The sequence below is a fragment of the Meriones unguiculatus genome, chromosome 5 (assembly GCF_030254825.1).
Source record: "Meriones unguiculatus strain TT.TT164.6M chromosome 5, Bangor_MerUng_6.1, whole genome shotgun sequence".
In the NCBI taxonomy this organism is placed as follows: Eukaryota; Metazoa; Chordata; class Mammalia; order Rodentia; family Muridae; genus Meriones; species Meriones unguiculatus.
Genome location: NC_083353.1, coordinates 8,355,612 through 8,377,912, shown reverse-complemented (window position 1 = coordinate 8,377,912; position 22,301 = coordinate 8,355,612). Strand labels below are relative to the sequence as shown.

The 22,301-nt window shown below is 38.2% G+C and overlaps 1 protein-coding gene across 2 annotated transcripts in view; it reads right to left on the bottom strand.

Annotated features, from left to right (window-relative positions):
* The window catches only part of Ctnna2 (catenin alpha 2), a 1,157,068-nt gene that overhangs the window by 75,689 nt on the left and 1,059,078 nt on the right, over positions 1-22,301 (bottom strand). For both annotated transcript variants that reach the window (XM_060383518.1, XM_060383519.1), the window contains exon 12: positions 20,694-20,894. In XM_060383518.1, the coding sequence (XP_060239501.1) occupies positions 20,694-20,894 (201 nt within the window). The remainder of the gene's footprint in view (positions 1-20,693; positions 20,895-22,301) is intronic.

Sequence of the window (22,301 nt, the reverse complement as noted above, 5' to 3'; positions counted from 1 at the left end):
ATGTCAGGAAGCACTGTGAGATGCTTGCCCTAGCTCCATGGGTACTGTATCTGTGTGGTACAAATCAACCAGGACACGCAGATAAAGGTATAGCCCATGCATTAAAGTTCTAAAGTCAAAGCTGTGTGGAAACAGCAAATTGAAACATGATTGTAAGACGACAGAAACATGCACAAAGGAGTACAGTGAATAATTTAAACATGTATATATTTCTGATAGTCACACACACTCTGAAAATCTATATGCTGTCTTAAAATACAGTGTTTCCCTTTAAGAGGGAGAAGACAATATCTGGTATATTATCCTCTTGTTCTTACATTTTTAATCTTTTTATAGGTCAAATATTTTTATAGGAATTAAAAGTTATTCTGCAAGTCATATATTTCCTTGTAGAATAAGGTTCAGAAAAAAAAATCTACATTATAGCCCACAACATCATACAAAGTAGTATGATCAATGGCATTAAAGTTAGGAAGCCACTGAGGAATTGTGAACAAACCATTTTGCAGCTTTCTATGTTAATAAATGTCAGCTATATGTTTGAGTTATGTAGTGCCTGCTACTTAGACCCCAACCTCCACAAATACACCTCTGACTTCACAAATACCTTTTCTGAATCTATCAGGTGCAAGGAAAATGAGACTTTGGGGGAGGGAGTCAGTGTAAAGTTATTTTTAAGAAATAATTCAGATAGAAGTGGAGAAGGCCCTCCCCTATCAGTGGACCTGGGATAGGGCATAGTGGGAGAAGCGGGAGAGTGGGTGGAAATGGGAGGTGGCGACAGAGGGGGCTGCAGTGGGGACACAAAGTGAATAAATTGTAATAAATAAATATATAAATTAAATTAAAAAAATAAACTGAAAGAAATTAGAGAATGAGTGAAAGCCAGAAAACGAAGTGATGGCAAGACTCTACCTACCTTCAGACCCAAGCAATACAAAAATGATAAAATAGAAAGGGGCTACTTAAAACAATGGTTTTGTTTATATTTTGATATTACATCAATTCCCACATCCCTTTCTTCCCTCTAACTTTTCCATATACCTTTCCTTGCTCTCTTTAAAATTCAGGACCTCTTCTTCATTAATGCTTATAACACACATGAACACACACACACACACACACACACACACACACACATATTCCTATTCCTAAATATATAAGTAAAAACCTAGAAATATCAGAAGCTATATTCATAAAGTCTCTCTTATGACTTAACTGGTAGAACACTGGAATGAATGACCATGTTACTAATACCATCAGAGAAGGCAGAAATAGGTACTTTTATGAAAATCAATTTTCCATGAAGCAAATGGCTGGGGAAAGAGCAATAACCACTTTCTTTGTGCCCCATTCCTAAGTTTATTCACTTGGGGGTGGGCCAGTTGACATTCCTCTTCAACACATCCCTGCTCTTTATAGTGTTCCTCTGTCCTGCTTTGCTTTCCTCCTGCTTTATCTAAAGTCCAAAGTCAGGAATGGAAGGGCTTAATAGAACAATGAACCTCAGGCTGGACCTGAGGTTCTTGGTTAAACTATGAATTCTTCCAGTATCTTGAAAATGTAGAAAACCTGTCCTCTCAAAAGAAGTAATATTGAGATAGAAAAAATAATAAATAAAAAATAAGTCAGATTGTGACACTGGCCTCAATTCTAACTAATTAGGACAAGGCTAAACATTTCCTTTGTAATTCTCTCTTCAAATATCAACAGAGTTGCTGATGTAGGTTTATAGAATTGGAAACTTTTCTTCTTTATGAATTGCACCCAAAAAATGTAGACACCACTTTGCAATTATGTACCAGCATGCTGAACTCTTCTTAATAGCTTATGCCCTGAAAGGGTGATCAAAATTAGAAGTAGAAGTACATTCTAACTACAGTTTTGCATGCACATTGCATACTGGTCTGAGAAATGATGACCTTCTAAAAAGAATAAAATCTAAGTTAATATTGCATTTAAAAATCAAGGTCATACTATTCCTTGGTTGAGGTCTAAATCATGGCTAAGGACTTTGGAAATGAATCTTCCCAAGAGGCTTCAAAGGTGAAGTTTCAAAGCTCAGGGTGATTCCGTTTACATGAATGACAGGCTGTGTTACAGTGCAAATGAACTGCTGGCAGTCGCGAGGGAAAGGAACAAGGTTAACTGGTTGCAACGGAGAAGCACAGCCAGGAGGCTCAGCGTTTCTGAGGAAGTAAGCAAATCCATGCCCCAGCCTTAGACTTTTCAGTGATCTCCAGCAATGCAAATGTGTCTACGCATCTGATATTTGAGTACCGTTCACTTCATTTTCTCATTCAGTCACACCACCTAGCCCTATCACATCCAAATGTTGCAATCAAACTTAGTTAAGTCTGTTGCCAAATAGGGCATGGCAGGGGACAGGAAAACATCATGCTGATGATATATCCATTAGAACTTATTCTCTCACACAGAAATAAATGCTCTTCCTTCCCCCTGATTAGGGGAATGCCTCCTCAATCTTCAGTCTCCTGTTTAACTGCCATTCTGACATGTTCTTTAATCACTGGCCATCTGAAAACATGTATGCACCTACTCTAATGGTAGTTGAACATGGATTAATCCCCTGTGTTTCTATATGTCCATTAGTTTTTCTGAATCTTCCAGCCTTTTTTTTTTTTTCATCTTAAGCTTCTCTCAGACTTTTGAGGCATGGAGAATCTATTCAGTCAAGAAGAGAAGAAAGAAACAATAAGTAAGCAGTGGGGGGAATAATTTCTTTTTCCTTGAGCAACTCTTAAGACAAAACACTCATTTTTTGATGGTCATCATTCCATGTTGATTCAGAACCTCATAAGATATTTTCAGGGCCATTAGACCATTTAGTAGGGGTTGCCCTGCTTTGGTGTGGGACACATTCAGAGAGCTGAGCTTGGAACCCATTCAGGGTTAAGTTTCCTTAAGAAGTTTCATCAATGATAAGATTTCCAATTCTGGCCTTAATTCACTAAAACGGGACAGGCAAATCTATATACACAGGGTCATCTATGATGGTGGTAGTGTCAGGCCACACACTGGGAGTGCTTTCTTTGGATAAATTTTATTATAAAATTAGAGAAAGTAAGCAAAGAAGCTAATCTTGAAACAGATCCAGCTTGGCAAATATTAATACGAAAGGAGAAAATAAAACAGCATTTGTGTAACCCTAGAAAATGTATATCAGGGCCAAGTATACTCTCCCTGACCAAAGATACTAACCATCTATATGGTTGGAGATAGCTAAAGTATTAGGCATTACCAGAGTAAATGAGGCTGGAAAGTATTAATCTGAGGAGACTCTTTGGGACCATTAAATATTCCCTCCAACACAGAACTGTTATTAGTGTTCACGGAGATAAAATATCCATTCTCCAAAACAGTTTCTGTTAGGTACTGCCAAGGGAGAATTCAAATTGTCCACAATTACATGCTAGGAGAGGCTAAAAACACTAAAGGTCTAACTGCCTGAGGGAAAGTGGAACTGATGTTCTCAGAGCTCAGTGTATCTTTTATGATTCTGCATATCCATGGAACATGTGATGAGGACTTAACTTGAGTCTTAAATTTAAAGCCATCATCTGTATAGTAGTATGAACCCAAACCAAAGCTGTGGCCTGTCAATAAATACCCTTAGCTTCAGTCAAAAGTAAGAGAAGACTCATGCCAGCTCTTTACCACCTGACATTGGTCTGTTTAGTAAAGATCTTTATAACCCTGGATCATTAGAGGGCTTTCAGAGGAAGCCCCAACCTCAACCTACAAAGATAGTTTTCAAAATCATGACTTGAGAATTCTTTTAGGAGTATTGACATTGGAATTTCATCTACTGCTGATTATAGTCAAAATGACTCGACCTATAAACCTTACTTGTCAATACTGTTTCATTTCTGCATGTGTTTATAGTCCCAAGAGTTTTACTGAGTGTAGATGGTCCTTTCCTGTATGGGTAGATAGATTCTCAGAGTGATAAAATACTTGAAGACTACAAGTTCTTGAAGGCTTTAGACCATTGATTTCTAAGTATGATTTTGGACACTAATCAGTATGCCTTTCATGATAATTGGCTATGCAGGCTTTCTCTCCTATGATTTGGTATAATTAGTCCTTAATCTTTACAACAACAACAACAACAAAATGAAACGTGTTAGGGTTTTCCCCCTTTAACATACACATTGTGACTTTAATTGCTTGTAAGTTTTATTTCTGACATACATATTGTCTGTATGTCCTCTTCTACTGAAAATTTTCCAATCACAGAAAGCCACTCTTAGCATTTCCTTACTCTACTCTCCAGCTCTGCTAGTTTTTCATTCCCTTCTGGCCACAAACCACCAGGCTCCATCTTTAGTTGATGTATCTTTCATGTTTTCAAAATCATGGCCCAAAGAAATAGGCCCTTGTGCCTGATCCTGAATAATTTGCTAAATAGTCCATGTTATTGGAATTTTTTTTAGTATGTCCTATAACATCTCAAGCCTATTACTCATCATTGTGTCTCCCACCCATACGCACTCGCTGATACGTGTGTGTGGCGAGGCAAGATCTAAGAAGGAAGATCTAAGAAGGCTTCCAACATCTGCTCTTAATATTAATGTTTCTGTGTCTCAAACTGGAAACACGAGCTAGGAATACTAACACCACTCTGACCAACAGAATGCAACAAAAGAGATCAGATAGAGCTTCTGAGACAAAATTAAACAAAGAAGTGACAATCCATCCTGCTGCCCTTTCTTGCTCATTAGGGTGATTATTCTGAACAAAGTCAGTTGCTGTCCAGTGAACTGCTGCATGGATACTTGTCGACTAAACATGAGTTATCTGGGAAGAGGAACCTCAGCTGAGAAAATGTCCCCCTCAGATCTCCTACAGGCAAGTCTGTAGGGCACTTTCTTGATTGCTAATTGATAGATGAGGAAAGAAACCAATGTTATCATCTTAGGCAGGTGATCCTGGGTAGTATAAGATAGCAGACTGCGCAAGCCATTAGGAGCAAGTCAGTAAGTGCTGTTCCTCCACAGCTTCTGTTTCAGTTCCTGCCTCCGGGTTCCTGCTGAGACTTCCTTCTAAAATAGACTATGATGTGGAAGTGTAAGGAAAAAATCCTTTAATCCACAGATTGCTTTTGGTTATGGTATTTTACCACAATAGAAACTCTAAGACATAAGTCAATTTTGAATAGGCTACAATGGCAAAAGACTGAGAGAAAACTGTTGTTAACAGGTACAAAGGAGGCATGTCCCAAGTGAAACACAAAATTAGGGTGTCCACATGCCAGGTGTATTTATCTATTACTTGTTGGTTCATACACTGTCACCACAATGACAGAACCTTGACAGCAGGCTCATGAGAAATTCTGGAGGGCTGGCCCCCAATGAAACTATTACAAATCCCCAATTCACAGATACTATGACATCATCATCATAGCACAAAGCTGCTAAGCTTGGGTTGATATATTTCACAAAAATAGCCACCCAATATCAGATGCTTTGTCCAAAGGGATAGCAGCTAGCAGGATATGTTACATTTTTAAAAATTTATTTATTATATATACATTATTCTCTGTGTGTGTGTTCCTGCATGCAATAAGAAGGCACCAGATCTCATTATAAGTGATCATGAGCCACCATGTAGTTGCTGGGATTGAAGTCAGGACCTCTGGAAGAACAGCCAGTGTTCTTAACCTCTGAGCCTGACATGCTACATTTTTGTTGTTGTTAATTGCAGCAGCTACACTTAACCTAGATTCCTGGTGTATTCCTGGTCTATTACAAGCATTTTTTTTCTAATTAACCCTGATATCTGATTCTGAACACACCTGGACTTCATTTGATGCCAAACTTAGGTAATGGACAGTGGATAAATTGTTAAGAAACTAGAAAGTTAAGGAAACTTCCTGTTCCCAGAACCCATGTCAGAGAGCTCAAAACCAACTGTAACTCCAGTTCCAGGGTATCTGATGCCTTCTTGTCTCTGTGGACACATGTATATATGTATGGAATACACACACACACACACACACACACACACAAACTAGATATAACAATGAAATAAATCTTTTTAAAGTGAGATAATGATAGCAGCTTTTTAAAATCTGTATCGTTTAAAAATAAATTTAAAAAAAAGACAGAGCATAGCAGGCCATACCTATAATCTGAGCTATTTGAGAGACTGAAGCAGAAGGGTCTTTTGAGCCTAGGAGTTCAAGTCCAGCTTGTAAAAGAATGCCAAATTTATGAGTTAGTTCAGCCACTGAGGCACATACCAAAACTAGGATGTAGGTAAGCTGGTTTCCATGGACTTGGCAGAGAAAAGATTCACAGAGAATGGTTCTCATCATCTTCACACTATAATCTTGCATCTGTCTATCCAACCACATAACTTTTTAACTTGCTGACAGAAAGTTTACACACTCAGCACCCCCTGCATGGAAATTTAAGGTCAATCTGCAAGGATTTACCACACACACACACACACACACACACACACACACACACACACAAAGGCCTCAGTGGACAGTGATCACAGGAACTGGAAAAGTACCTCGGTAAGGAATCTGAAAGTTGGGAGTTGGCATAAATTATCTTGAAAACTAATCTGTCTAGTTTATGTTCCTTACTTTCTCCAGTGTTATCCTGTGGATACTCATTTTTAATAAGGAATTTCTTATAAATCGACCTCCAAACACCAGAAAACCATTCCCTCTTAGCTTTCCTTATCTTGATTGACAAGGACAATACTAAATATTGTGTTTAGTTTATGGCCTCATCAGATTCATAAGAGAAATAACCTTTCAACATTTACTTTTGAAAAGACATCGTGGCTTTCAAAACATAAAAGAAGAATTCAGTTTCTTCAGATCAAGTAAAATATCATTTCCAAGAAAACTAGCCCATTCTATCTGAGAGTCTTATAAAATTATTTTCCTCCTATCCCCAACTTGTACCACTTTGATGCATGCTATATTTTAATACACTGACTTTAATTTTTGATTATTTTTCAATGTTTTTTAAACATGTGTTAAAGGCAACAGAGAAACAAAACTGAAGAACTCTGTCTAAACTGAGTATGTCCCTGCTAGGCATGGAACAGACACTTAATCCCAGCACTCCAGAAGTAGAAGGAGGTGAATATCTGAGCTCAGTGAAAGCCTAATCATAGATAACAGAAGAGTTCTAGGTCATCCAAGGCCGTACAATTAGATGTTGGCTTGAGATGATACATTCATATGTACATACATACATACAATAACAGACTTCCTCTGTTAAAACTAATGGTAGCATAGCTGTGACTATGACCAGTCTCTCTCTCCCTCTGCCTTTTTCTTTCTCTCTCATCCCCCCTCCCACTCTGAGATTCAGATTTAAGGAACATAGGCAAAAATGGCCCAGTTGAGTCTATTCCTTATTTCCTCATGAATATTCACCAGTTATTTCTACCTATCCAGATAACCACCGTCACCAGCCAAGCCCGTCATCCCTCCACGCAGTCCTCCTTGGGCTTTCTTTCATCAGTGTCACTCATCTGTTCTCGCAGTGGGAGTTCCTAAAGGCAGCCATTTTCATACATTCATGTTTAGAAAATTATAATGTACATTTCAAACATCAAAACCAAATCCGAGTTCCAGAAGGCCATACATAACCCATGAGCTGAATTGTTTGATAAAAGATGAAAAAGGACTGCCTAGAAGAAGAAAACCACACACACGAAAAAAGTAATTCTAAATTCCATTCACGATGACTACCCTGAGAGAATAGGGGCGCATCCATCTGCTCTTGTCTAGACACAAATTCCCTTCCCCAAGGAAAGAAAGTGCTTGCTTGGAAGGTTTCATGTAGTTTAAAATAAGCATTTCAAAAATAATCACAAATGGTTTAAAACTCCAGGAGGAAGGATGGCACATTTAATTCTGAACCTTGAGGAATGAATAAAGAGTTGAATGCAAAGCCTTATTTAGCTTACAGTGTTTGTCAAAACCTAGCTTGATAAACACAGTTTAATTTGGCATCTGTGAGACTTAAATACTTAGATTGCATTAAGATTCAGTGAAACACTTGCTGAGGATGTCTTACACATGATTTTAAGATTCTGATTTTGATCATTCAATATGTAATTTTAAAAGAAAAGATAAAAATCTCTGAAAGCAAGTATTTTATTACTATGGTTTTCATTTATATCAATAAACAATTTTGAGATTTAACTCCTATCAAAACTACAGGAAATGAACAGATGGTTTTGGTTCTCAAGGGGTTAAAATTTGATTAAAACTGATACATGTACACTGGTAGAATGATGTGCAGAGGACAGAGAGAAAACAGGAAAACAAGTATGTACTTTATTACAGAAAGAAACAAATGTGTGAATAGAGTTTGAATGTCAGACATTATAAAAGAGGCAAATAAGTGGTGGAGGCTATAAGGGTAAGCGGAAGTGGAATTGGGTGATACGGTTTGAGGGTCAGAACTTCACAGACAAGAAGAACTTGTGCAACATACGAAGGTACGTGAAACAGAAGAGCAAACCAGGAGAGGATGTCCTTTGACCGTAACAAATAGCATTTCCCTGGCTCTTATGCACATGAGATATCTCAGGCCCTCTGGGTACATTTCCAGCTTTCCAGCTTTTCCTAATCAAAACTATTTCTCCCAGTCTCTAGCAAAACATTACCTATTGCTCCCCGATAAGCAACACTCAGCAAGATATTCCTCCTCTCTTTCAAGTACCTGTTACTGATATAGCTCTTTCCTTTTGAGGGAGTATGGGTGATGTGTCATATCACTGCCTCAGTTCATGAAATAAATATATCCTGGCTGCTAATCCTTTGCCTGTCAGCATTCTTGGCCCCCTCTCCTAGTTCTCAGATACCACCACAGACCTTGGTCATGGGTACCCTTGAAGTGACAAAGCAGCATGACCAGCAGTCCCAGGGCTCTGAGTCCATACTGTGATTCATGCAAATCTAAAGATTAACACCTTGCCTTTTGGGTTTTCTTCAGTCTATGAGTTCCAGGAAAGTGCTTACAGCCAGCATTGAATGCACAGACCAGGAGTTAACAACTATGTGAGGCTTCCAGGTCCACATTGCCCCATGTCAATCCACATGTCTAAGACCTTGTTATGAGGCCATAGTGTACTTTTCCTTCCTAAGTTATATTTTCTGGTGGCTCTTCTATCCTTGTGCTGAGTGAGCTTGATGTGTATGAACTACAGCAGAACTTTGAGTTAATGACCAAGACATTTTAGAGAAAAATATTTGTGTGTTAGTGCACAGCTGGATATTTCTAGCCAAAAATTATCCATAACCTGGTTCAAAGAGTAACTTGACAGAATTCCCCATATAGTTAAATAACCTTGACAGATGTATAGGACTCCATTTTCCCAAGAGATACACATTAACCAATACTTCAAAGGGGAAACTGAAGGCTAAGCTAGAGACCCCTACCAGGAAGAGTCTTAATAAGCTTCTCACCTGGAGGGAATTTGTTTAAACTGAAGGTCAAAGCTTTTCCTCAGCCTAATGAGAGAAATGGGTCTATGTAAACAGACTACTATATATGCTCTTGTGTTCATCATTATGTGGATTCTCTCCTATAGTACAGCTTCCTTCATTACTGACATAAGAAACCTGCCTTCATCATTCTGTCCTGAAAAGGAGAATAGAATGCTGTTCATACCATAAGTAAGGCTTTTTTTTTCCTTCTGTGCATTAGAAGTCCCATTTTCAGGGGCAGGAGAGATTTCACAGCAGTTAAGAAGCACTTATTGCTCTTGCATAGTATCCAGAATCAGTTCACTGCACCTACAATATGGCTCACAACCATCTGTGGTTCCAGGAGATTCACTACCTCTTCTGGCCTCTGTGGGTTCTGATCACATATAGCAAATACACACACACACCACAAACTCACACACACAACACAAACACATATATAATGAATTAAATAAGTATTTATAAAAAATTAATCCAATATTTATTTTCAAGATAAAGGAATACATATAAAATTTTAGATTAAAAAATAGTACACCAGTGAGGTTGCTTAGCAGGCCTCACTGACAACCTGAGTTCTGTCCCCATGGACTGTCTTGGTTTCCTGTTGCTGAAAACCTCTATGACCAGAATCAACTTAAGGAAAAAGGGGTCTATTTTAGCTTACATTTTACAACTCATCATTGAGAAAAGCCAAGGCAAGAACTTAAGGAGGGAACCTACAGGCAATAACTAAAGCCCAGAACATGGAAGAACACTACTAACTGGCTTGTTTCCCCTGGCTTGCTCAGCTTTTACTATATGCCCCAAGCCCACCTACCCAAGGATAGTACTTCCCACCATGGGCTGGGTTCTTTAACATCAATCAACTATCAAGAAAAGTGTCCCCCAAACATGTCCACAGGCCAAATTGATGAAAGGATTTCCTCAAATGACATTACATCTTCCTAGCTGTGTCTAGGTTTGCGTCAGGTTGACAGAAACTGTTAGAGCCCAGGATGCACGCGATAGAAAGAGAACACCAACTCCTGGGGTCCTCTGACATACGTCACTGTATAGAGATATGCACAAAATATGTTTGAAAAAGATAAAAAAGAAACCCACCTATCAGTTAAATCTCTGTAATTTGTAATTTCAAATTTGTAATTTGAAGGTATCTATCATACGGAAAAGTTAGAAAGACAAAACTACACATTGCTGCATTAAGATCAAGTGATTAAGCTTTCTTCTTTTTCCTTCCATATTTCTGACTTCTTACCATTACAAATACTAAAGCTACCTTCAATGAAACATTTACTCCATATTTCCGCCATCTTGACCTGTCAGGAGGAAGTAGTTTTTTTACACTAGTAGTAAGTGTTATATTAAACTATGTTTGAAATATAATAGCATGTCTAGGCTGAGCAATCTTGGCCATAACAGCTTCTGTTGGAATCCATTACTTTCATAACCAAATTTCAAGGTCACCTATGGAGAACTGGCTTATATTTTAATGGTCTTCTCCACTATTTCTGTATCTCTAATAAGCTACCCCACCAACATATTCTGAAATTGACTTCCTTATGTGTTCTTCTTGTTAAATCCAGGCACAAAGATAAAGCAAGTCACCCAAATCTGTCCAATCATTAAACATAATCCCACTAAAGGTGCCTTAGAAGCCAATGAGATTAATTCTCATTGACATGTAGAAAGTGAAAGGTAACAAAATCTAGATCTAGAAATTTGGAACTATGAGTCTGCTGATAGATGCGTTTTCCTCTACACAAATGAAGTTCAACATCCATATACGTGTGTGTATGTATATGTCTATTTTTTGCATGCATAATTACATTCATATAGATAGAGACATACAGATGATAGATATATAGATAGATGATAGATAAATATTAGTAGTTGTGTGATAATCCCATGACAAACAATGGATACACATAAGTGGAGCTGCCTCTCCGAACTGAATGTCCTGTAAGCACATCCTGTATCCCGAGGAACACATTTGATGTTGTGAGAACACTGATGAAGTTACTTGTTGTATCCATTTGAGACTTGAGTTAGATATTAAATAATATATTTAATACACAGATGTTGAGGAGGAGGAGGAAATGTGGAACATTACAGGGACAATAGTGGGGGATGTGTGGATGTGCTTTGCTATGAGAATAATGAATCTCCCATCCAAAATGGACAGAAGGTTTAAACAGAAGAAGGATTAGCATGGTGACTGTACCCAGACGACATGGACAACACTGTATTTATTCCAAGCTTTATAACATTGACCATGCCCAAATAATAAAATATTAGGCAGCACAGAAAAAAATGCCCCATCACAGGGGCATCAACTAATTTGGATTGTTAATGTCAGTACGGAGATGTCAAGTGCTTGAGTTTTTTACAAATCCTATCCTAAATCCACTCTGCTGCATTAACTGGCTCAAATGAATAGATCCTTCAACACAATTTCTAGTTTAGTTGCTATTTGCTGGACCTTTTATATTTTCTATGAAAAGCATACAGAATCATGTAAAAAAACTTACATTTTTCTAAATTGAAGCATATATTTATAATACATAATACTGAGTATCAGAGCACTTACATATATTCATATTTTGATCATATTTACCTCTCTTGCTTCCTCTTTCTCCTCTTCCTACTGCTTCTCTATCTGCTCTTCCTTCTCCCCTTCTCCTTCTCTTCCTCTTCCTATTTCTTCCTTCAACTATTTAGATTTAGGTTAATAAGGCATGACATTATATTATACCATTACTCTGTTGTACTAGCCATACATATTATCCAAAATAATAGAATTTTAATCTCTTCATCCAACATAATTAATAAGATAGTATGATCATTAGCTGTCTGTGGGGATTGAAGAGACAGAAATATATCATCCATAAAGCACTAGCCACTGTGCACAAGGCCTTGGGTTGGATACTTAAATATATATTATATATTTTTCCTCAACCAATCAATCTCTCCACTGTCTCTCCATCTCTATCTCTCTCCTTTCTCTCTACCCCTGTCTCTCCCTCCCCTCTGTCTCTCTTTCTCCCTTTCTCTCTTGCTCTCTCTTCTCACTATCTCCCATATCCCCCTCTGACACATCTGGCAGATTCTCAAAGCTCTCATGACCCTCTCAACCCTATCACATACACATGCCCTACACGTTTCCATAAACTTGTATCAGCTATTAACTTTACCAAAATCACATTTTAATATAATCTGATCAGTGTGGAAGGAGCTCCTATGTTGGCACTGGGGGTACTTCTGACCCCCCCCCCGTGCCTCCTACAGCAGCCTACCTTTGGAAACAAGAAGTCAGAAGATAAGTTTGGTCAAGCATGCACTCACTACCCAGCTGTTGGCAATTTGTTATAATTCAGGTTTTATTGAATGGCCCAGGAAATATGCCATGTAAGTATTTAATGGGTCTGCTGCAGATCTATTTTATTATGTTTTCATCAACACAGATTAGTTTCATCAGAAACAGGTAAATTTTCAATGTGATAAAGCCCTAGAATTTTATCATACTAGTAATCTACAAAATTATTTTCTTAAATTTAACTGTGTTCATAACAACATAGAAATTACTTTTAAGCCAAAACACTGGCATTGCTGGGGAAAGGAAATATGTGTGAAAAATAAACAGCAGATAGCTCTGCACTGTCCCTCATAGGGTACCTCTCATTTTCCTAGCCACTTAGTGAAAGCAACCAGGTAACACAGTGGGAGTCTCCCTACAGCCAAGTGCCCTGTGTGCATTCTTTTTTTTTTTTTTTTTCAATGCAGTTTATTCAGGAACCTTGAACAATCCTCGGACCCCGGGGAAAGCCAGCCCACAGCTTAAATAGCCTCTGGGTAGCCAACCCAGGCGTGCCACGTGGGCAATGCAGATAGGTCCACATACATGGAAGCAAGCCAGATCCTCAGCCTTAGCCAAATGCGGAGTTGTTCGTGACAGAGAGCACTCACCATCGGGAAGGTGGAAGGAGGAAACCAGCTCCATCTTTAAGGCATAGCATTCCGCAGCTCTCTACAGTTCCTCCTTTTTGTTTTAGACGCATCAGGCAAGAGTAGAGGTCTGATCTCTGATAAGCATTCTTATGTTTAAATGTGCTGGTCCACACTTGTGAGCATGTCTTCCAGCCATATCTGGTTTGCTTAAGGTCTTTTGAAAACTCTGCCCTTTAATAAACCTCTTTCTCTTCCTACGCTGCAACACTCCTCAAACCCTTTGCCTATAGAGAGAGACTTCTTTTTATCTTACTCATATTTGTTCATGCTGGCGATATTTCTCTACCTTGAAGTAGTGGTTTATAATTAATATTGTTTTTTTCCAATCTAGCCCTACCTACAGACATTTTTGACTAACAGAATTTGAGGTGGTAGGGAGAGGTGATGCTCCAAGCATCTAGAAGCTGACTATTGGGAATTCTGTTGACCATTTTACAATACATAGAGAATTCTGTCACCAATCCCAAAGATAGATTGATTTCTTTAGGGCAAAAAAGAATATGCCACATAAGGCCTTCTAACTAAGGGTCATGAATCTTAACAACTGTGTTACTTTTCTTCAGGCACAAATAAATTGGAAACATGTCCATATCTTTCATTTGATACAACTGTTTTCACTCTACAGTTTTAATCTGTAGAGTCTTGTCTCCAAGACCTTCTTTGATACTCTATGTAGGGTCAGCATCAAAAGAGTGCTGTTATTTTGTGTGAGATATGTCACAAGAAAGTTGACTTGAGGAGCCAGCAGAGGGGAACCACATCACAGTGAAATTTATTTTTTAAGAGTTACTTTTTTCATGATTTCCTTGTTTTTAATTGCTAAGTAGTATTCCATTGTGTAAATGTACCACAAATTCTTTTTTCAATATTTTAATATTAGTTACAGTTTATTAAATTTGTATCCCAGCTGTATCCCTTTCCCTCATTCTCTCCTAACCCCACCCTCCCTCCCTCATTTCCTCCCTGCCCCTTTCCAAGTCCACTGATTGGGGAGGACCTCTTCCCCTTTCAACTGACCCTGGTTTATCAGGTATCTTCAGGACTGGCTGCAAAGTCCTTCAGGGCTGCTTCTCCCTCGGGGGGGGGGGTGAGAGGGAAGAGGGGAAGTCAAAGAGCCCGCCATTGAGCTCATGTCAGAAATAGTCCCTGTTCCCCTTACTAGAGTACTCACTTAGATACTGAGCTACCATGGGCTACATCCAAGCAGAGAGGCTCTAGGTTATATCGATACATGGTCCTTGGCTGGAGAATTTCTGTATCCTTTCCTCAATTGAGGGACACCTGGGTTGTTTCCATATTCTGGCTATTACAAATAAAGCTGCTACAAACACGGTCCAACAAATGTCCTTGTTGTGTACTTAAGCATATTTTGGATATATGCCTAGGAGTAGTATAGTTGGATCTTGAGGAAGTACTATTCCCAATTGTCTGAGAAAGCACCAGATTGATTTCCAAAATGGTTGTACAAGTTTACATTCCCTCCAGCAATGGAGGAGGGTTCCCCTTTCTCCACAACCTTTCCAGCATGTGTTGTCACTTGAATTTTTGGTCTTAGCCATTCTGATGGGTATAAGGTAAAATCTCAGGGTCAGATAGTAGGATCTAGAAAATATCATCCTGAGTGAGGTATCCCAGAAGCAGAAAGACACACATAATATATACTCACTTATACATGGATACTAGACCTAAAAGATAGGATAAACATACTAAAATCTGTACACCTAAAGAAGCTAAACAAGAAAGATGACCTGGGGTAAGATGATCAGTCCTCACTTAGAAAGACAAATGGGATGGACACTGGAAGTAGGCAAAAACAAGAAACAGGACAAGAGCCTACCATAGAGGACCTCTGAAAGACTCTACCTAGCAGTGTATCAAAGCAGATGCTGAGATTCATAACCAAAAATTGGACAGGGTGCAGGGAATCATATGAAAGAAGGGGGAGTTAGTAAGACCTAGAGAGGATAGGAATTCCACAAGGACCAAATATATCTGGGCGCAGGGGTCTTTTCTAAGACTGTTTCTCCAACCAAGGACCATGCATGGATATAACCTAGAACCCCTGATCAGACGTACCCCGTGGTACTCAGTATCCAAGTGGGTTCCCTAGTAAGGGGAACAGGGACTGTCTCTGATATGAACTCAGTGGCTGGCTCTTTGACACCCCCCCACCCGAGGGAGGAGCAGCCCTGCTAGACCACAGAGGAGGACATTGCAGCCAATTCTGATGAGACCTGATAAGCTAGGATCAGATGGAAGGAGAGTAGGAACTCCCCTATCAGTGGACTTAAAGAGGGAAAGGAAGGAGATGAGGAAAGAGGGTGTGATTGGGAGGGAATGAGGGCTAGGGCTACAGCTGGGATACAAAGGAAATAAACTGTAATTAATATAAAAAATAAAGGGGCATGCATGGAGAAAGGAAAGGAAGGGAAGGTTTGGGAGGAGAGGAGGGAGGGACCTACAGGAGGGATACAAAGTAAATAAAGTGTAATTATTGATACTGCCCTACAGCAATATCATACAATTAACTATGTGCATCATTTTGTAGATTTTGGAGACTTAAGATAGGTGTACATGTTGATATCACATACTTTTGATGCATATTCAGTATTCCAGTGGGCTCTGCCTTGCATTCTGAAAAAGATGATTCACAGATTACACATTTATTAGAGATGGTGACTATCTTTGCAGATTGTGGCTGATGGTGCTTCAGCATGTGTATTCACTGGAATACAAGAATTTTTCTTTTAAACATGATGGCATACAAAATGTAAAAGATATAACTTACAATCCCACAGGTTACTTAATTAAGGAATGATCTAGCAGGAATTTAAAAGAGGTAAAAAAAAATAAAATAAAATGAAAGAGGTGCCCCTAGAACATAAGGAGGATAAAGAATATCCCAGGGATATATTAAATGGTGTTGTGCTGATTTTGCATTTTTCAAAGTCAATGAGACAGGTGGCAGAACTGTTAAAAAGCACTGGAATTTAGAAAGGATTGATGAATTAGATCAACATATATATGTGATAATTTCAGAATGAACAAAAGAAAATATGTTGTGTTGGGGAGGAGAGTTTACATTTATTTCTACAATAGAAGATAAACTATATATTCTATCCGAACTGTTGGAAATCAGATTTGACTAGAGAAGGCCTCTTGGAGATTTTGGCTACAGACAGACCAGCAAATCAGGTAACTTGTATTGCTGATCTTGCTACTTGGAAAGAGCTCTGAGACTGGCAAAGACTAAAATGCCTATTCATAGCCAATAAATCTTGTTGGCTACAGAGTTCTAAGGATTTATTATTACACATCATCTTTTCATATAGCAAGGAAGGACACTTATATTGCAGTTTGGTTATATAGTCCAAATTAGTTTATAAAAAAAGACAGATCTCTTTCACCTGCTCAAACAAAGACCAGAGAATAATCTTTACACATTCTATACATATGTAATTGTAAAACTGTATATTACTTGTGAGAGTTTACATGTTTTCAAAATAAACAGACCAGATCAGACTGGACAAGACTCATCCACCAGGATGCTGAGAGCTGAAACACACTTATTCCAGCATCCTGTCCATCCATCTTCAAACTGCTTCAGTTGCTGTTTCATTAAAGCTTACTTCCAGGAGAACTTCAACTAAAGCAGCTGGTCCCAAATAGTCCAGCCTTTCAGACTGTTCCAAATAGCACTTCATTTAAGCCTGAATTTTCACAGCATTTAGAGATTGGAAAGCAAACATTAACCATTTTCCAAAATTTTGTAGGCCCTCAAAAAGGAATACTATGACTCAAATCGGCAGGAACCAATTTCAGGAGAAATGTGTCCCATTCCCATAAGGTGGGGTGGACAGGTTTGTGTCATTCTGTTGGATGGTGGATGCTTATCATTAAAAAAGGAGTTTGTTACAAGTTATTAATTGGTTTTGATCAGGGAGGAAACTAGATATAGGAGTTTGGATTCAGGAATGTATCTCTTTCCTTTTCTCTATTCTTTTTTTCTTAGTTAAGGGGAAAGGGTTGAGAAGAAGAAGGGGGAATATAGGAATATCATATAAGAATAATAAGGATAAAAGATAATAAGGATAAAAGAGTGTTGCATCTACTCTTCAACTATAGGAGTATTATTAATCTAAAATATTTTTACATTGATATGGTTTATTGTAAATTGATAGGAGTTTAAGGTTTTCATTGGCTTAGATCATTATATATGATACAATTATAAAGTTATAATTGATACATATAGTGTATATATGTTTTAACTATTGTATAAGGTATAAAACTTTTACAAATCATTTATAAATAAAAGATTTAGTTCCAGTCCTTTTAAAAGTTGCTTTTACAAACTGTTTAGAATAGTTAAAAAAATTCTATTTAATAGTTATTCAATCAAACTCATGGATATGTCAGGTACTAGTGTAAATTATTACAAAAATATATATCCTAGGTTAAACAAATAGTGAGTACTAGAAACAACTTTTGCTTATTTAGATATAAGACAGATAAATAGATAGATAGATAGATAATGATTATGCACTATGTAAATGTGTACAGATAGATGGTTTTCAAAACCTCAGAGACCTCAGAGACCTACAGAAAATGGCATTTAAAGATATTTCATTGTTTTAAGGCTTTTCTGTCAATGAAACATGCCAGCTCCTAGTAGCACCCCATTTTACTTGGAAAAAGATGATGAACATCGAAGTAACACCTTATGGGGTTTACTTCAACTGTAGCAAGCTAGCCATTGGGCAAAAACTGCCCTTGCTCCCACTGCAGACATAATACAATCTTAAATTGGTAAAACTTGGATGCTGAACTTTATTTAAAAAGACATAGCAGGCAGTCCTTCATAATTCCTGCTTTAAGAAATTTATCTGTCAGATATATTGGACCACCATGCTGATGTTTGATTCTCCAATGTTATAAAAAAAAATTTTAGGGCTGCACAGGTGTCCAACTATCTGTGAATTCTATACTATTGGAAGCTGCCTTCCTGCACTTTCTGAATATTCAGATAATATTTAATCCTCAATTTTCTGATGGGGTTGAAGACTAGATAGTTACAGTATTACAATAAAACTTAAATTCTTTAGGATTTCAGAAGATGTTTTAGGACCAAGAATATTTTTTCAGGTTGATAAATACAAGCTTTGGTAAAAAATTATTTAACTTCAGAACCTTTTATTGAACTAAAAGGGTAAATTGTAGAAAGAATATCTTGTGAATTGTATGGATACATCACCTGTCAGTTAAAAATATCTATAGCCTATAGGAAAGATTAGAGTAGGAGGTGGCACACCCAGAAGTCAAAAAGAATCCCATGATATAGGTAAGTGCAGGAGAGTTGCCTGGGAAGATGTGAGGAGGACCAACATTTGGTACCTGAGTAGAGGTGAGCAGCCACATGGCAGAATGTAGATTAGCATGATATTAGATTAAGTTATGAGCTAGTCAGAGAACAGCCTTGCTATGTGGCCTAAGTACCTGCAAATATATTTTGAGTCTAATAAGTCATCATTCTGGGAGCTTAGCACTGGGAGGAAGAACACCCACCCTACTACATTAGTATATTAGATTCACAAGAGCAATCTCTAGATGTACACTGCATGATATGATGTTATACTTTCTCATTTTTCTAATACTTCAGAGACAATGGCCAAGGTTTGTACTTAGAAGTTTTGCTTTTTTTTTTTTTTTTGATGTGTGTAGGTTAACAAAGGTTTTGTAAACAATACTTTTCATACAAAAGAAAACAAATTTCTACTGCAATGTATTGTTATGTGCCACCTTGGGGCATAGTACTGTGTAACCCTTCAGAAATATCTATTTTTAAGTGCCTGGTTGTGTCAAAAACCATATGCAAACTCCTTTGTAGGCTTCTCATTGGGGTTGGAAGGAAAGATACTTGTGTGGATACATCTGACCCAATTAAGTACTCATTCTCAGCAGCATCCAAAACAAAGATTCCTCTTTTCTCCCTCTTCTAGTTTTCTCTCATTTCCTGGGAATCCCAATGCCTCCACAAATAACTGAAAATAGAAGGGTTGAGATTCTTAAGTGTCTGAAATTAATCAATAGCAATGACTATCACACACACTGAGAAAGAGGGGGCGAGTAAGGGGGAGGGAGATTTTCTTTGACAGAGTCTTCCAAATTGTAGAATGTATTGCTGACTCAGTGGCAATATGTCATTTCCCACCCCAGTGTAACAGAGAACTGCGACAAGATCCTAGAAGAAACTGCTCCTTCCTGTGGACAGTGGGTGAAGTCCTGAGTGAATGTGCATTATTGACATGGGGATGGCCATGTATTCAATACCTCAGACTCATGGGAATGGTGATACCTTAATCTCACGGTCATAGCAAGACCTTCTCCTGGTCTGTGTGTGGATGTTGATAAACAGTTGAACTTTAGCTATAAGCATCACATTCAAAACGTAACAAATACAGCTTCCATCAGGGATGAGAGCATGATCATGATTCCCTACAGAAATAGCCTTCCAACAAAGACTAACTGTTCTGCCTCCTTATTCATGATGGACATAATGTTTGTAATGTCCTGTCATTCCCAGTAAGGTGTCTAGAACTCAGCTGCACAAACTGCCTCCTATGAATCAAGTCCCCAGTAAAGAGAACATAAACCAAATGAGGACATCAATGCTGGATAGACATTCAAGGCCTAACCCCTTTCAGAAGCACTTCCAGGTTTCTCCGAGTATCTCACATCTGTCCTCCTAGAGCCACTGTAAATCCCATTGGTTATCCCAAGTTCTTCTTCCTTCAGGTTCATTTCTTTCACACTTAAACTAACCTCCAATCAAATTCAAAATTTTTATAGCTTTGAAACCATATTCCTGTATCTTAGCAGGTTCAAACTTCTATTTTCTCATCTGTAATTGAAAAAAAAAATCAAACTATCTTTGCCTCTTTCCTAAAATACGTATGGGAACCAAACATTATTACACTTGAAAGTAACAAAGTAATACATATACATGGATAGTAATAAAATTGGTTTTCACCTTTTATTCAATTCCAAACTCAAGGAACAAAAACATTCACATTTTCTACACCTTGATTGCTCTACAAATTAGAGCAATCGAGGATGGTAGAAGACAATGTAACTACTGTGTTCAGCTATAGAAATCGATCATAACACAGACACTTGGGGCAGATCTAACATCCATGCTTACCTGTTTCCGAAAGCAACTTTGTGGCTTCCAGAACTTTCTCAGTATATACTCCAGCTTCATAATTCTCCATCTCTGCATTAATGATGTGAATGACCCGGGCTGCCCGACCCCGTATGGCCCCAGCTGTGCGATCCAGTGTATCCACATCCCCTTCTTGGAGGGCAATCACACATTTGTTCACATCTTCCAAGATATGATTTTCTGTGAAGAGGACACACACACATTTATATGACCTTGTACTCACAACCTAATGACTAGTATAAAAGCATTTCAACAACTCCCATGAGTCCTCATCTTGCAGGTCTAACTTTATAATCAATAACATGAAACAGCATTTAAAAGGTATCACTTAAAATGACAATACTAGTTGTAAAATCTGAGCACCAGACACATGCTTAGGTGAAACTTCAGGAGTGTCTTTCTCAATAGCTCTGCTGGTTAGTTATTGAAAGCTTAACACATGTGAATAGAAAGAGTCTCAGGAAGGAATGGCCTCCACTGGAATGGCCTATAAACACATCTATCTAGCATTTCCTTCAATGATGGTTGATGTGGGAGTTTCCAGCCCTCTTCGGACAATGTAAACCCTGGACAGGTGGTCATTTGTTATATAATAAAACAGACAGGAAAGGCAAGAAAGCACGTAGCTTTCCTCACTGACCCTGCTTTTGTTCCTGCCTCCAGGTTCCTACCTTGACTCCTGCCCTGACTTCCTATAAGTATAGACTGTAATCAGGATTTGTAAGTCAAATAAACTCTTATGTGCCTAAGATAGTTTTATTCAGATGCAGTGGCTTTGAGGTAACATCTAGGAAAGTGAGTTTCAAAGAAATTCCCAAGGGATAATAACAGGGATGGTATGGGGAACACCACAGTTTGAAAGCTACTGATGAAGAGGTAATCTCTTGTTTTGCTTCACAGATATTGCCAGAGATAGGGAGTTATGAGTTAGAGGGGTCTTTTTGAGAGTTGTCATGGAGAGATGACTCAGCATCTTGCTGTGAACCCAGGTTCAATTCAGAGCACTCGCATTACTTGGCTTAGACCATCAGTAACTCCAATACCATGGAATCCAACATCCTCTTCTGGCCTTTGTAGGCACTTGCATATTTAAAGTGCAAACATATGCACTCAGGCAGATGACCACATAAAATAAAAATAAATAAGGGTGGGGAGTCATGGCAGCCAACAAAAAGCCCATCTGACCTGAAAATATCATCTCTCCCTAAAAAGAATGGAAGTTTTAGATGTATGAATGAATAAATGCTTGATCATCTTATTGTGGAACTATTTAAATGGTGGTAGAAGACAAGGGAAGTCATCTTCTAAAGCCATATCATAAGGTATAGTCACAGAGAAAATGGATTCATGGGAAGGGTCACAGAGTACCCTTGAATTAAATATAACCCAATCTTTGGTGTTTCATCATATTACACTCAAGGCTAGCACTGATCTCCTGTCAAGGACCACAGTAGGAGACAAGCAAGCAGGGTGGAGCTCAGTCTCTACTGTTGAAAAAATTAAAAAAAAAAATCTCTCACAATGGAGCCAGTGGGCCCTATTTCATTTTCCTCTCCATTGTCAGACTGTAATTACGTCTTTACGTAT